The sequence below is a fragment of the Tiliqua scincoides genome, chromosome 4, assembly GCF_035046505.1.
Source record: "Tiliqua scincoides isolate rTilSci1 chromosome 4, rTilSci1.hap2, whole genome shotgun sequence".
Taxonomy (NCBI): domain Eukaryota; kingdom Metazoa; phylum Chordata; class Lepidosauria; order Squamata; family Scincidae; genus Tiliqua; species Tiliqua scincoides.
The window spans coordinates 179,349,100-179,364,914 of record NC_089824.1 but is presented as its reverse complement, the minus strand read 5'-3'; the positions used below and the strand labels follow the sequence as shown (position 1 = coordinate 179,364,914).

General features: G+C 45.2%; 1 protein-coding gene across 1 annotated transcript in view; it reads right to left on the bottom strand.

Annotated features, from left to right (window-relative positions):
- LOC136648546 (complement receptor type 1-like) overlaps window positions 1-13,931 on the bottom strand; it is a 46,944-nt gene extending 33,013 nt beyond the window's left edge. The window contains exons 1-6 of the mRNA XM_066624662.1: window positions 13,856-13,931; window positions 12,769-12,960; window positions 11,204-11,300; window positions 6,587-6,669; window positions 4,634-4,831; window positions 1,593-1,772 (exon numbers count right to left, since the gene is read on the bottom strand). Coding sequence (XP_066480759.1) covers window positions 1,593-1,772; window positions 4,634-4,831; window positions 6,587-6,669; window positions 11,204-11,300; window positions 12,769-12,960; window positions 13,856-13,931 — 826 coding nt within the window. The remainder of the gene's footprint in view (window positions 1-1,592; window positions 1,773-4,633; window positions 4,832-6,586; window positions 6,670-11,203; window positions 11,301-12,768; window positions 12,961-13,855) is intronic.
- Window positions 13,932-15,815: the final 1,884 nt, after the last annotated feature.

The following is a 15,815-nucleotide window of genomic DNA, read 5'->3' as shown; positions in this document are numbered from 1 at the left end:
GTATAAGCACAGACATTACGGAAACGAAGAGCACATCAAAATGCGTATCTGAAGGATTTTGTGGGACTGCATCCCAGATTTGCAAAAGTGAACTTCCCAAATCACTCCTTGGCACAGCAGCATTCTGGCCAGCCTCGCAAGAGCTCCCTTCTCTAGAATGGCACCGCCCCTTTCCAGCTGACTTGTGCAAACATGCTTTGGAGCACCTTCTGAATGGGGTGGCCATACAGCGCTGGAGTGGGGGGAATGGGGGGGCTGGATGCCACCCAAGGGCTGCCAGAACTGGCTTTGCAGGCTGCTGTTGCCTCACTTGTGGTGGTGAGTAGGCTCAGAAAGTAATCACCATTTTACCATCTCCTCCTCCTCCTCCTCCGTCAGAAAAGGAGTTGCAACAGGTGAGTTGAGGTGATTGCAACAGAAGCAGGGAGTGCATGCCTGGCCACAGGGGTGGCAAGGGCACACACACTCCCCTCAATGAAGGCAGCAGATTGGAGCCCTCCAATTGGAACACAATTGGAGGCCGTACCAGGTCTCTGCAGGCCTCTTCAAGCAGCTGGAAAGTCACTTTCAGTTTACTTCCAGGTTCGTGAACGTGACTTCTGGTTGCTTCCAGAGGCCTGCTGAAACCAGGCGCTGGTGAAGGAGGTGGGGCACAGTGGGGGGAAGTTTGAGAACCCCTACTCTAAAAGCTTTGTCACCGCTATTGTTGCTTGGTGAGGCAAAGCTGAGCCCTTCTGGGCTTTTGAGCTGGCAAGCCCGGCCAGATGGAAGAGTCAGCAAGATGGTTGCCATGTTTCCCACCAAAACTGCTGTGAGGGCTCCAAAGCTGCTGCTGGGTGCTCTTCTTCTGTCGCTCACCAGGAGTCCCTGCCTAGATAGGCATGGAGGCCACAGGCCTCAATCATGCAGTAGCATGAGGGGAAAAGTCTCTTCCAGGTGCACAGTTGTGGTTGTACAGAGCCAGGCAAAAAAATCCCTCCCTTGTCTATGTGGGGTCCAAACCCTGACTAGGGAGGTGCTGGGGGGGGGGGGAGGAAAGGTAAAGAGAAAAAAAATAAAAAGATAAGATACTGTACTACAAAGCTTAGTGGACTAGGGCTGCAATCCCAACCACACTTTCTTGGGAGTAAGTCCCACTGAACACCACAGGATTTATTTCTGCAAAGGATTGTGCCCTAGGACTAGTCTGGTGGTGGAATGCTGTTCACAGGAAGAAGAATCAAAGCTTATGCTGGCACTGCCTCCTGGGTAAGCTATGCCCCTTTTTGTTTGCCAGAGAACACAGGGACGGACACACACACACACACAAACACACACACACACTTTGGAGAGTTCTGGTATGCAGATGAGGCTGAAGCCAAATATATCCTCAAACGTATGCCTTGCAACAGCCTAATGACATAACCCACCTGGTGCAGTTCCATCTCCTGTGGGAACAGTGGTGGAAGCATTTATTGTAGCAGTGGGGACAGTTATTGTAGTGGTACCTGGGCAGAGAGAGAGAGAGAGAAAGAGAGAGAACGGTTTAATTACCTCTAGAGAGAAGTATAATGCTTAACTGTTGTGAAATATGTAATTATCATAAAACTTACCAAAGACACATGTTGGAACAGGAGGATGCCAGTTATTGTCAGCTCCACATTTAATAAGATTGGCCCCTGACAAAGTGTATCCAGCATCACATGTAATCACCAAGGAATGGTCATAAGTGTACGAAGGCATAAATGCACTTATGCTACCATGTTCGATTTCTGGCCGAGGACACTGAACCACTAGAAAGAGAAGAGTGGTGTTAATCATGTGTACCAAATAAGAGACAGATTCTGAAGAACCGCCCACTGTTGGAGATAAGGAAGTCTAATTAGAAGCCAGGTATGTGCTCTGCTTGCAGGGCCTGCACAGACCAACAGCAAAATGGACATACACGAACCAACTGTGAAACCACTCTTTGGTAAATTAAAAAAGTATAGTCTCAGCCATTTTGCATCTGATATTTTGCTGTTCAGGATGTGGCGTCTGCTCAAGTTATTTCACCAAAATACTCTTGAGAGTTTTCCCCAATGAGAAAAATGGGAGAAGGAAACTAATCCTATCCATACTTTCCAGGGAGAAAGCCCCATTGACTCTAATGGGACTTATTTCTGAGTAGACATGCATAGGATTGTGCTCTAAGGGCGCAATCCTAACCAACTTTCCACCTCTGACATAGCTGTGACAATGGGGCATGTGCTGCATCCTGCAGTTGGGAGGCAGTCACGGAGGCCTCCTTAAAGTAAGAGAACATTTGTTCCCTTACCTCGGAGCTGCATTGCCCTTATGTCATTGCTGGAAAGTTGGTTAGGATTGCAGCCTAGTGATTCAGGGCACTGTATGAAGGATCAGGGCCTAGTCCACAAATCTGTTTTCATTTAATTAAGCAAGGCTTCCACTGAAATTGACTTCCTTCCATGCAGGAATATAAGGAGTCAGTATTAGATTCCAAAGCCTTTTTCCTGGCAAAGCCTTGACAACTTCCATCTAAATAATCCTATTCTAAAGTTATTGAAGTTTAAGTTCTATCCTACTGATGGTTAGACTTTGCAGTATTGCAAAAGCTTCACTAACAAATAGGAAAATTCTTGCTTGTAACTCAGTAGAGGATATTTTGTATTTTTGGGTCAGTTCATTTTGTATTTTTGTAATTTTTTCAGCTCAGTTTAGTATTTGCTTCTAGTATTGTTGAACCCTACAGGAACCCTCAGAATGACCTGCAGCCCAATCCTAGAAATGCTTACTCTGAGTAACTCTTACTCACAGAACAGGTGAGCCATGAAAATTGCAATACAATTGTACTGCGATGACCCACCAGCGCAGTGGTCCCTGCTTTTGCAGGGGGTGTTGCAAACAGGCCCTAAGGCATGTCACAGCAACCAGAAAGTAAGCAGCACCAGCAGGGAGGCCTGCGCTGCTCACCAATGCTGCATCCAAGCCTTCCACCAGATGGCGCAGGTAAGGTCGAGGTGGGTACAGGACTGGTTTGGAGGCATGTGTCAGGGCAGGTGCAGACCAGGGGGTGGATCTGGCCCAGGAGGGTGCTGGGGTTGGCGGAGACCTCCTTGTCCACATCCAGTCCTCCTTCCCAGGCCTGGCAGCCTTACACCGGGCTGCATGGATGTCTGCCAGATAAATAGTTGGTGGAGATCTTAACCCCTTACCCCAAGGAGACCTCCTGCCTACTCCTATGCTGCGTTGGATGCAGCAGAGGCCACGTAGCCTGGCTGTGCCAGTACTGGTTAGGATTTTTTTTTTTTTGTATTGTATTGTTACGTGAAAATCCCCTTTTTCCCTTCCAAGTTGTGTTTTTATATCTAGTTATGTATTTTGGACTATACAGACCAAGCAAGCAGGCCACTCCTCCCCCAGCACATGTTTCTAAGGGGCCATGGCCAAGCTACAAACACATGAATTACACAAACCCCCACTTCCTTGCAGAACCTAATCACTGTGTCTCCTGATTATGCAAAACAAGCATGCACCTATGGAGGAGGAAGTCTATTGTTCTTTTGTTGTAGCTTTAACACTCTTAAGCACCTTATGCAAATTGCCTCCCTCCCCCAGAGCCAAGCTTTTGCTGATAACTGAGTTCTGGACCCTTCCACCTTTTCTTTACATACTCCACGTGTACCATTGTGTGTTACTGAGCATGCCCACAGCTCTGGGATACTTCCGGTCAGTTTAGATCAACTTCCAGGTCCAAGACAAATCTTATAAGAGAGAACTCAGAGCACATGCGGTCTCTCTCTTTGACTGCCCACCGGCCGGAGTGGCCAGACTCTTCCTCCAACTCTCCCCCCCCCCCGGACAGGTAAATATATTGTTGCGTCTAAACTCCCCCCCCTTCTTCCCTACCTATTCCTCCCTGCTCCCCCATCTTTAGTCAGCAACTGGGTTTAGCAGATTAAGGAACCCCTATAATACCTCCCTACTTTCTGTCCATTTCTGATTCTTTTTCGGATGCACCCCAAAATACATAGCACACGCATCCACCACTAGTTAGGTACACCAGACCAGTACTAGAAATCTATACTTATCGATTCTCTATGTGTATTATGTTTTACCTTTGTGTATTTTTGCAATAAAAATATAATCCTTTGATTGAAAGTTACCTTTCTCCCAGTCTCATTAAGCTAAACAAGAGATTTCTTTGCTTTACGCTGTTTTGTATCCAGCCTATGGTCCCAAAAGTTTCCAGAAGGCTAATATAAATAATTCCCCTAAACAAAACAGCCTTTTTGGTAACAGTATTGGCAATCTTCAGTCTTGAAAGACTATGGTTAGGATTAGGCTGTCATTTAAGTGACTTGTTTTCAACAAGACTTCAAACAATCTAAATTTAGTCATGACTGAGTACGCAAAGACAATGCTTTCAACAAGCAGCAACTCTGAGGGCAGACCTTCTCTATACTGCTACTACTATACTACTATTGCAGTATCACCACTGAATCTTTCACAAAGTTCACTGAAAACTGTGGAGGCTTCACAGCTGCACCATGGACTCCATCCAAACTGGATTGCTAGGAACAGTTTTCTTTCCCAGCAAATATGTTCACAACTGTGCTTTAGCATATTAAAAGGAAGATAAAGATTCCATCACCTTTGCATTCCGGTGGGGGGGAATCCCATTCTCCATTTTGGCCATCTGCTGCAACTCTGCACACAATAGACTTCTTTCCAATAAGAGAATAACCAGCATCACACTTGTATGTAACTGCTGTGCCATGATCATATTCGTCTCTGACATCACCAGACATTGTACCATGGGCAGTAGGTGGTGGGGGAAAACAAGGAATGCCTGGGGAAGATAATCATTAACACTTCAGTTAAATATAATTGCAAAAGCAAATTATTCAATGAAAACAACATTAGCCTAAAGAGATGTGTAGCTGGTTGAAGTAGTTCATTTCTGAATCAGGTTCACTCACCTTGATACCTTCTGGCACTATTTACAGTAAGGGAACTAACTAGAAAATTAGTTCCCAAAAGGTGGGCTGCTACCCACTAGTGGGTTGTGACCTGATTTCACATAGCACAGAGCAGAGCCTCCTGTGAAAACATGGGTGATAGAAGGATCAGTTAACTGATCACCCCAAGCCCTGAGGCTATTAAAAAACTAGGTAGCTGCTAACTATCTGCAAAGAGTTCAGCTCCTGCAGTTTGCAATAGGAGAAAGATTAATAAGACTTGACAGGGAAGAAAGAAAACAGGCAGCTAGTCAGGTTGTAGAGAGAGGCAATGAAAAAAGCATGTTACAGGAGCCATAGATCTGGAAATGAATCAAATTAAATTTCAGTCACATAACCTAGAAAAGATTTTTCAAAACGTATCAAGTAGGACAGTGTGCAGTTATATTTGCAGATATGAAACTCTGGTAGTTATCTTGATAAAACCTTGTGCATGTATGCAACCCAAATGTTTCTAGGGTGTTCAGTCTATTAAAAGGGCAAATTATCGTTGGAAACCTCCAGCAATCCTTCATTTTATTTTAACACCACCCCCATCTTACAGAGGGCATGCAAACAGGTTGGAGAACAAGTAGAACACCTTGGCCTTGCTGTAACATCAAACCTGAAAATTCACTCCAGATATAGGGATTTTTCAAAACGTATCAAGTAGGAGAGTGTGCAGTTATATTTGCAGATATGAAACTCTGGTAGTTATCTGGATAAAACCTTGTGCATGTATGCACCCAAAATGTTTCCAGGGTCTTCATTTTATTTTAACACCACCTCCATCTTACAGAGGGCATGCAAACAGGCTGGAGAACAAGTAGAACAACTTGGCCTTGCTGTAACATCAAACCTGAAAATTCATGGACAAAATTAAGCCACAGCAATACAGGTCCAGCCTATTTATACATGGATTTGACCAACAGGAATGGCCCCTGCAAATGAGAAAGAATGTGCTGATCCCTGGAGATGGGGAAAGTGCATCCCTTTAAAATCAGTTTGAAAAACTGAACTTTCAATAGCCTCCTTAATGAGAGAGAAGGCAGCTGGCGGACAAAGTAGGGCTCTAGAAACACTTTCTATATTAAATTTAAGATTACCCAAAAGCCTGTGGAATGAAAAGTATTCACTCCAGGGGTAGGGATGCCTTCATCTATATCTCATCTCAAGAGTGTTCCCTGCCTTCTTACAGAACTGTCCCAAACCCTTTCCTGCTCCATATGATGTAGGCCTTTTCAGTTTCAATTGTGTTTGGCTTGGCAGGAACAGGACAAACCTGGAGTCACTTTAGTGCAGCATTGACCTGCCCTGGGGGAGGCCAAGACCACCTGAGTGGTTGGCAACAGCAATTACAGTGAGTGCATCTGAACTAGTGCAACTAAACATGCTTTGTATATCATCTTGAGGAAGTGGAAAAAAGGATGAGACACAAACAGAGAGAGATCTATTTCACTTTTGAAATAGAGATCTACATTTCACTTTTGTTTTGAGGCAGTGGAGTGGATTCCAATCCTATACTAAAGCCTGAGCAGACTAAAATATACTGTACAAGAGTTACACCGAAACATAGCCATTAATAGCTTTAAACGAATGTATCTTACGTTGGCAAAATGGGCGATTATCCCAATCAACTGTCCCAGCTTTCAAAGTACAACGCGCTGTGCTGTCGCCTATTAATCGGTATCTAAAGGGAATGTTTAATATGTTAAGCCATGCAATATGAAGAGTCCGTGAACACAGGATTATATCTGTAACTATATAAAGGGAATATAACCCAAACCAACACTTAGGCATATTCTTTGGTCTTGTGCAGCTATTCAGCTGTTTTGGATGGAGGCTTTTTGCTGTACTAATGGGATATCGGCTCAATCGTTACTGTTCACTGATATGTACAGCAGTGGCATAGCTAATGAACTTGTAGCCCAGTGCAGAGCTCAAAATGATGCCCCAGAAGTGATGTTACAACCGGCTTTTTAAAAAGTGCAAATTGGGGGGAAACCTGCCTCCTCCCCCCAGCAGTTCACCACCCACTTGATCTGTGGACCTCTCCCCAGCCAGTGGCACAGCTAAGGCATCTATACGCTACCTGGGATCAAAGAAGATTTTGTAGCCCCCCCCCCCCAAATGACAAAATGAATAAATAAATAAAAAGTGTGCCCTTCATTGGTTAGAGACATTGTGCTGGGGTGAAGAGGAATGTTTATTCTCCTGCTGCTAAATATAAGAGGAACACCACTTGAAAAAGTGCCTTTTTACCAGTTAGCAGGAGTAGCTGTTTTATGATACATGGAAATGAGAGCTGACTCATATTAACACCTTATTGGTTCCATGCTGTATCATAACAACATCTCATTGGCTCTTAGAACAATCAGTCTCATGGATCAGTTTTGAGTTAAGAAAAATTCACTTTTTGTTCTATAAGGCAGTTGCATTTTTGTTTTCTGGTTAATTGGCCATAACTTTTGATAGAATATAGATATTCCAATGGGGGTTGTTTCATTGCATTCTGCATTCCATTACCTTTCCAATGATATATAACATGATGGTATTATTTGTACATACCAAATGGCCGCTAGTGTCAAGTTCAACTTGTTGCCAACCTAAAGCTTGTTGCCCGGTGCAACTGCTACCCCCTGCACCCCCTTAGCTACGCCACAGATGAACAGTATTTTTTTTAATTACTTATCTTTTTTATGGAAGCTATTGGTTGGTTGGCAACCTTCAGTCTCGAAAGACTATGGTATAAGCCTACAGCACCCGGTATTCCCAAGTGGTCTCCCATCCAAGTACTAACCAGGCCTGACCCTGCTTAGCTTCAGAGATCAGACAAGATTGGGCATGTGCAGGGTAACACTTGCTGTCAGAAGCTATTGGATGGACGACAAAAATGGACTTGCTGTGCCATTACTGTTGTTTGGAAACAGAAAACTTGGAAAGATAAGGGCAGGAGGTCTGGTCTAGAGGGTAGAGCCTCCATTTGCCTGAAGATTAACATCCACAAGGTCGCCAGTTCGAGGCCACCGGCACCGTGCGACCTTGAAGCAGCTGGCAAGCTGCAGCTGAGCTGTTCCATCTGCTCGGAGCGTGGGAGGATGGAGGCCTGAATGTGAAGCCAGATCGGAGTGTAACAGCTTGAATGTGGTGGTTCTTGAAAGACAGAACCTTCTTTCAATTTGTAAAAATCCCTGCGTGGATTTAATAAGCCTGCCTGTGTAAACCGCCTTGAATAAAGTCTTGAATAAAGACCAAGAAAGGCGGTATACAAATACTGTATATTATATATTATTATTATAAGTGCCAACCCGCCATCTTTCAGTGAACTCTTAACTCTCTACTTTGAATCACAAGGCAATTTCGTACGGATAAATATACGGAAATCTGGAAGCCCTTTTGAAAATATCTACAGATGTTGGCTATTTATTCCTGTTTTATAAGGGCATCTGCATTTAATGTGTTTATTTTTTTTACTGATTATATCTTTTCTTTCCCCTTTTCTCCTATATTGTTATACTGCATATATAGTATTTGTATTTAAGATTTTACCGTTGTTTCATTTACTAATAAAGGGTTATTTTTAATTAAAGATCAAATCAAAACAAACTAGAGATCCACAGCCTGGGTGCTGGGTCCTCAGCCTCTTCTCAATGGGGCTGTATTCCCTCTGCAGGAGCAGGTTCACAGCCTGGGGATTGTTCTGGATTCCCTGCTGTCCTTAGATCATCAGATGGCAGTAGCAGCAGATGGGGGGGGGGGGAGATTTACTCAACTTAAGTTGATGCACCAGCTATGGCTATGTTCAATCAGACCTAACCACAGCACTCCATGCCTTGGTGACATGAAGTCTGATCACTGTACTGTAGTGCTTCTTAAAGAGTCTGCTTTTGCAGACTGGCAATTTTTTTTCTGATGTGCCACATATTGACACTATATAGAGAGCCTGTTCATGGTATGTCCACTTACCTGGTCTTTGCCACTTCCTTTTCTCCTTCTCAGAGTCTTTGTAAGCTTTAGTGTGCATATAAGTCATGCAACAACCCTCAGGAGACCCTGAGAAGCAGTGAGAATGAAGCCACAGGAGACATGCTGTGGGCTGGTAGCCAGTCTGCAGACCATCACTGCTGTAATGCACTCTATATGGAGCCAACCTTGAAGACTTCCAAGAAACTGTAAGTGGTGCAAAATGTGGTGGCTCTTTGGTAATTTGAGACTAACTGCTGCTCCAGCAGCTACACTGGTGACCAGTTCATTTCTGGGCTCAATCGAACATGCTGGTTTTGATCTTTAAAGCCCTTTATGGCTTCAGGTCAGGAAATCAGAGGAACGAACTTATTCCGTATTAATGGGCTCATCCCAGTGGTGTCACTAGGAAGTGCAAGGGTGTGGGCCATACCAGGTGACATGCACAGGGTGACACCACTATTAGCCAAAACTTTTAAAAACTGGATATTTTTGAATAATACCATCATGTTATATATTGTTCGATGCGTAACTACATGAGGAATGCAATGAAACAAACCATGCTGTAATATCTATATTCTATCAAAAGTTATAGCAAAAGACCAGCAGGGGCGGGGCATCACCATGCCCACTGCCCAGGGCGTTGCCCCATCTACTGCATGGGAGGAAGTCCATCATGGGGGTGACAAGTGATGCAAACCCTAGTGACGTCACTGATTCATGCCTAGAGGATAACTGCAGGGGCCCTGCTACAAGTGTTTCCTTTGGCACAGAACAGGAATAAGTGGGGCCCTGCCATAGTAAAGGGAAGAAAGAAAAAAAGTCCTGGAAGAATTTGTTAGGGGCTAGGACTTTTTAACTTGTTCCTAAGTGATCTGAAGTTGGGGGTAACTAGAAAGATGGCCAAATTTGAAATGACCTGCAATTATTTAGTCTGACAGAATGGGCATTGTGATTCAATGTCAATAAGTGATACACCCTCGGACAAAATATCCTGACTTGACATATACACTGATGCATCTGAGCTGTCAGGAACAAACCAGGAAAGAGACCTTTTGGTCAATGAGGACAGCTCAATGAAAACAGCAAATCCAGTGTGTGGCAGCTGGGAAGGTAGCAAATTCCACTCCAGAAGTCATTAGGAATCTCAAATAAAACTGCTTATTTGGATTTGATTGCCAAACCCTAGGAAAGCTCCTACAAATCTAGAAAAGGTGCAAAAAAGGATAACCAAACTGATCAGAAGACTGGAATACATTCCTTACAGGGTCTTACAGGGTCCTTACAGGGAAAGACTGTGAATAGAAATGAGAGGGTAGATAGATGTTTTTCTCCTCTCACAGTACGAAAACCAGTTTCGCAATGAAAACGACTGGAAGGAAATGAAGGATACACAAAGGGACTACCTCACACAATGCAGTCAGTCAAAGGCAGCCATTTTCAACCACTGTGCCATGGCACACTGGTATGCCACAAATGGTCCTCAGGTGTGCCACAGGAATTTGGGAGAGGGTCATTTATTAGTAGGACTTTTGGGGATGTGAGCCCTCATTGGCAGCACAGTGTACCTTGTCAATTGTCAAAAGATTGATAGTGTGCCTTGACAATTTTAGTGCCTTGCCGGTGTTCCATGAGATGAAAAAGGTTGAAAATCACTGGTCTAAGAAATCTGTTACCATAGGGCACAGGTTCCCAAACTCACAGACAGTTTGGGACCTGGTGTTTGCAGGGAAAGGGAGGGCGACACAATTGTCACAATCACGCTGCAGCCAGAGAGGAAGGGGTTATTTTAGACTTACCTGGGGGTCACTATGGATCTCTGGTCGGTTCACGGAGCCTGTGACCCTCTTTGTAGGCCTTCCTGGTCCTCCAAACCTCTGTAAAAAGCAAAAGAAAGCTACTTCCAGTTTTTGTTGCAAAACCAAAATTGGCTTTTATTTTTTGCTTTTTACAGGAGGTTAGGGAGGCCTGCAGAGGGGGTTAAAGGCTCCCTGGACCCTCCAGAGACCAACTATGACCCCCACGTAAGTCCAAAAAAACCTTTTTCTCCCTGGCGGCAGCAAGATTGTGGCGGTTGAGTTGCCACTGTTGCCCTGTCCCTTAAGGGGGCTGTGACAGAGGTTCTCTGGCTGGGGTGTAGCGACGCCCCAGTTTGGGAACCTCTGCCATAGGGTATGGTGCAGGCCAACAGCCTGAATGGCTTTAAAAATCATTAAAGCTTTATTATTATTGAATAATCTCCAACATGACCAACAACTCACCCCTGATCACAGGCAAAGGTTATTTGATCACCAAGTCGCATGTCTGTCGAGGATACAATTCTCCCATGCTCTAAATCTGGAGAAGGACATCTCCTTCCTAAAAGAAAAAAATAGGTCTAGCATTAACTCATGCTGCTGATTTAAAGCACATATGTTTACATCAGCACCCAGAAAATGGTCTTCCAGGCCAGAAGAGGGACTTCTTCAGTTCAACACATTAGGCCTGCAAGAGATTTTACAATGTCTGGGCATGAAATAAACTAAATGTAAATACGCAATGTGTATGAAGACCACTGGACTAGAGCACCACCAGGTAAATGAGGAGGCATGTGGAGTACCCCTTCAGGTGCCAGGAGACTGTCTCCCAGTTTTGCGCACGTCTTCGCAATTGTACTAAAATATGAGCTTTAATAATGCCACGCTTCAAGGTAACTTTTTCTGCTGTCTGAATATTTTCTGCTCTCTTAATAAGAGTATCTCTTGTTGGCATCCTTCAGTCTCGGAAGACTATGGTATCTCACTCTGAATAGTGTTCTGGAACAGAATGTCCTCTCCAGTGCGTGAAGCCTGGGTAAGGTAGATATGGAGGATAGACTGTTACCCATGCAGCAAATCCCCCCTCTCCACGTCGCTGAAATGGTCCAATGGAAAGGCAGAAGCCAGTACGGTTGGTTCCAGCGACGTCGCAGGAGTTGCCAGAACGTGACTGTGTTCAGCCATGAACTGCCTCAGGGACTCCGGCTCCAGATTTTGCCTCAAGGTTGACTCCTGAAGCCTTTTCCATAACTGGATGTAGCCACAAGGCAGTGGAGGTTTGGGATCAGAGTTTTCCTTCTCTCAGATGAGCTGCCTTCCCAGGCTAACGAGTCCCATCTACCCGGTGGCTGTTCAGTCGCCTCTTACGACAAGTACAGCCAAACTGAGGGCCTATTCTTATCCCCAGCCCTCAGGGGAATAATAAGAGTAATGATTTGTAATATTGTTAAGTGTCAGAGCATAAGGAAGAACACAGCATTGAGGATGCTCAGGCTATTCTTCCTTCCCAATTTAAGTTGGAAGAGTTTGCACTACAGAAACAGATTACAGGTGGGCTGATTTGGATTTGACTCAGCACAAGTTCCAAGCCTACACTGGAGAGCCTCACCTGACCTGCTAGATGAGGACAAAAGTGCCTTCTAGTTGCTTCCAGGAGGCTTTCTGAAACTTGGGGATGCTGCATGGCCTCTCTGGGCCTCAGACCACCTTCCAGAGGTGTCAGAAAGGCACTTCCACTTTCAGCAAAAACTGGAAGTGCCTTTCTGACACCTCCAGGAGACATTTGGGAATGCATTCTGCACAGATACCAAGGTCCAACTGTATATTGTTCCCACAAGAAAAAACTAGACTTAGTTATGGTGATTCTACTGTATTTACCTGATTTTATAGCAAATGCATAATATTTTAAACATATAGTATAGATTAAAAAGTAAAGTGCTGAAGGTTTCTTTAGCTTTTGCTCTTCAAGTGCATTTCAATCAGCATTTCACGGGAACCACTGCTGACAAAACAGACACAAATATGCTCACCTTGACAAAACCGAGGTGCTTTAGGTGACCATTCTGAAGTAGGAGAACATGTAATTCGAGGAATTGTTCCAGGAATAAGTTCATAACCTGGGATGCAACGGTATGACAAAGTAGTTCCAACAGGATAGCTGTTTTGTACTGCCCCACTCCTTAGCTCAGCATGTTCAATTCGTCCGGGGCTGCTACAGTCACCTGGGCAGAGAGACAGAAACACATTTTAAGCTTGAATGCAAGGAAAGGTTCGTGATAGTTCTGAATAATAGACAATTTGTAAGGCCTCACACCATATTTCTTTTCAGAAAGTTACTGAGAGACTTGGGCCCATATCCTAACCAACTTTCTGGCACTGAAATAACTGTGCCACTGGGACATGTGCTGCATGTTGGGCAACAGTCACAGAGTATAGATTACTTTATAATTCATAAAGTTTAACCCCCAAGGTTTCTGAACTCTTCCATGTTTGGGCTGTACATTGTTTGTTGTACCTGTTTCAAGTTGGCCATGTAACTAACCCAATGAATAAATGCAGTGCTTCATACTCTCTTACAGGGAATTTCATGGGGGCACCTCTCCTATACTTAAATCAACTGATTAGAGACTTTCAAGGACTTGCAAAGAAACAAAGCAACAGAAACCATTTAGCTACAGATGAGAAACTGAATAACCACTGAAAAGTTTAACTGCTAGGGAAACCAAGGATTTCAGCATTTGACCAATTTTTAGAAGCAGTGGGTGAACTTATTCAGTGCTAAAATAAACAGTATTAGAAATTGGAGACTCAGGACCTAATCCTATTCAATGTTCCAGCACTGGTGCAGCTGCACTGCAGCCCCAGGGTAAGGGAACAAATGTTCCCATACCTTAAGGGGGCCTCTCTGACTGCTGCCCCACCACAAGAAGCAGTGCAAGATCCATTGGCACAGCTGCACTGGCACGGGAAAATTGGATAGGACTGCACCCTCATTTGTTACAACATGGAGGATGCCAGGTACAGAGGGACTTACTTTTGACTAATAGCAAGTATGCATGGGATTATTAGTCTTTGCTCATTATGAGACATTGGCAAGCAACTGCACCTAAAACCCACCATCCATATGGAAGTTGGTATGACTGCTGCTCATCCAGACTGGGCCTGAATACCTGAAATAGTCCAATGTGGCCATGATGACCCACACCCTGGTAACATCTAGACTACTACAACACACTCTATGTGGGGCTGCCTTTGAAGACTGTCCAGAAACCAATTAGTGCAGAAAGCGGCTGCCTGTGTGGTTGCGGGTGCTCACTGGATTGACTCAGTCGGGCCACTGCTTTGGCAGCTATGCTGGCTGCCAGTTTGTTTCCGGACACCATTCAAAGTACTGGACCTTAAAGCCCTGATGAGGACCAGGGTGTTTAAGGGACCACCTCTTTCCATATATTCTGGCCCGTCCTTTGAGGTCATGAGGGGAGGGGGACTTTTAACACATTGCCAGTGAAGGAGGTACGGTGGGTGGCCGCAAGGGACAGGGACTTCTCTGTCCCTGTCACCCCAACTGTACAACTCACTCCCCCTCTAGAATTAAGAACAGCTCCCTCCATGGAGACCTTCCAGTAGGGCCTTCAAACCTTTTCAAATGCCCTTTAGGAGGGCATTTGAGGGCTGACATGATGAGTTGCTGTTTTTAACCAACACCATTTTAAATTGCCTGTAGATGATCCTTGGGACTTGTTCTGTATTTTATTGTTTCTTTTCAAATAAATTTTTAAAAATGTTTTATGATGTTCTAATGTTGTAAGCCGTCTTGGTTGCCTGCACCATGAGAAAGGGGAGATAGAAATGCTTAATACATAAAATGTATACAATACACTACAATTTATTTATTCAGTTCTTAAAGTGAACGAATGTTGACCCGTTTTTGCCTGGCCCACAGGTGTGCACATTGGGTCCCTCTTGCGCATATGCATCGTTGGGCAGGAATTGTAAAAAAACAGTGCCTCTGAGCATGTCCAGAGCACCTTTCCCGCACAGCTGACTAAGCCTCCCCCCAGCCAGCTTGGCGGGCGGGGCGGGGCGGGGCTCCAGCGCGGACAGGCGCCCCCTCGGCGCTCAGCCCCTCCACTCACCGCGGGCTGCGGGCACGAGGAGCACCAGCAGCGCCAGCGCAGGGAGCCCCGCAGAGCAGCGAGGAAGGCGCCTCATGGCGGCGGCAGAGAGCGAGCGCCCCACGCTCGGCCAAGGGCGGGCGGGCAAGAAGGGTGCGAGGCGCTTCTCCGCGGCATGGCCGCGTTGCCGTTGCGGCGCCTGCCGAATAATGCTGGCGCGCCCGTCGCCAAGAGCAGACACCGCGTCTGCAGGCGCGCGCCCGGAAGGCTGGACGGGCTGCAGGGGAAGCTCCTCTTGCAGGAGGGAGGCGCGGCCTGGACGGAGCCAGAGCAGGGCCCGGAGCCCCCAACCCCTTGCCGCAGGTGCGCCTCTCTTTCTGGCCCAGGCTGCTGCTGAAAAACGAAACACCCGCACTTCTTGCTCACACCAGACTTGTCAGGCAACGGGTGAATTCGCCCTTACGACTTGCGTGACTCAAGCTGCAACCCTAGCCATACTGTCCTGGGAGTACGCCCCATTGACTAGAATGAGACTTACTTCTGAGTAGACATGCATAGGAGTGGGCTCTCAGGCTCCACCTTCCTTCTGCAACATGCAGTCTTGATCTCAACACAAGCCAAGGGGACAGCTGGAAGAAAGCACAGTTGTCCTGAGGGCGTGTTTCTCAAACTGTGGGTCGCGAGCCCATTTCAGGTGGGTCCCCATTCATTTCAATATTTTATTTTTAAAATAAACTCAAGATTTGCAAACATTATCAGAAACACATTTTATTCTTTATACAACAAGTTCCTTCATTTAACCAAATACAAGTTTTGTACAGTGCAAAACAGAAATAAAGAACATCACACAGAATATTTTCTTAAATGTAACAAGCTCAGGCTTAATCTAGCCAAAGCACAACATTGGGATCCACTGATTTTATTGATAAAAGTTGCTCAACTCATTTCTACCAGAACTAAAA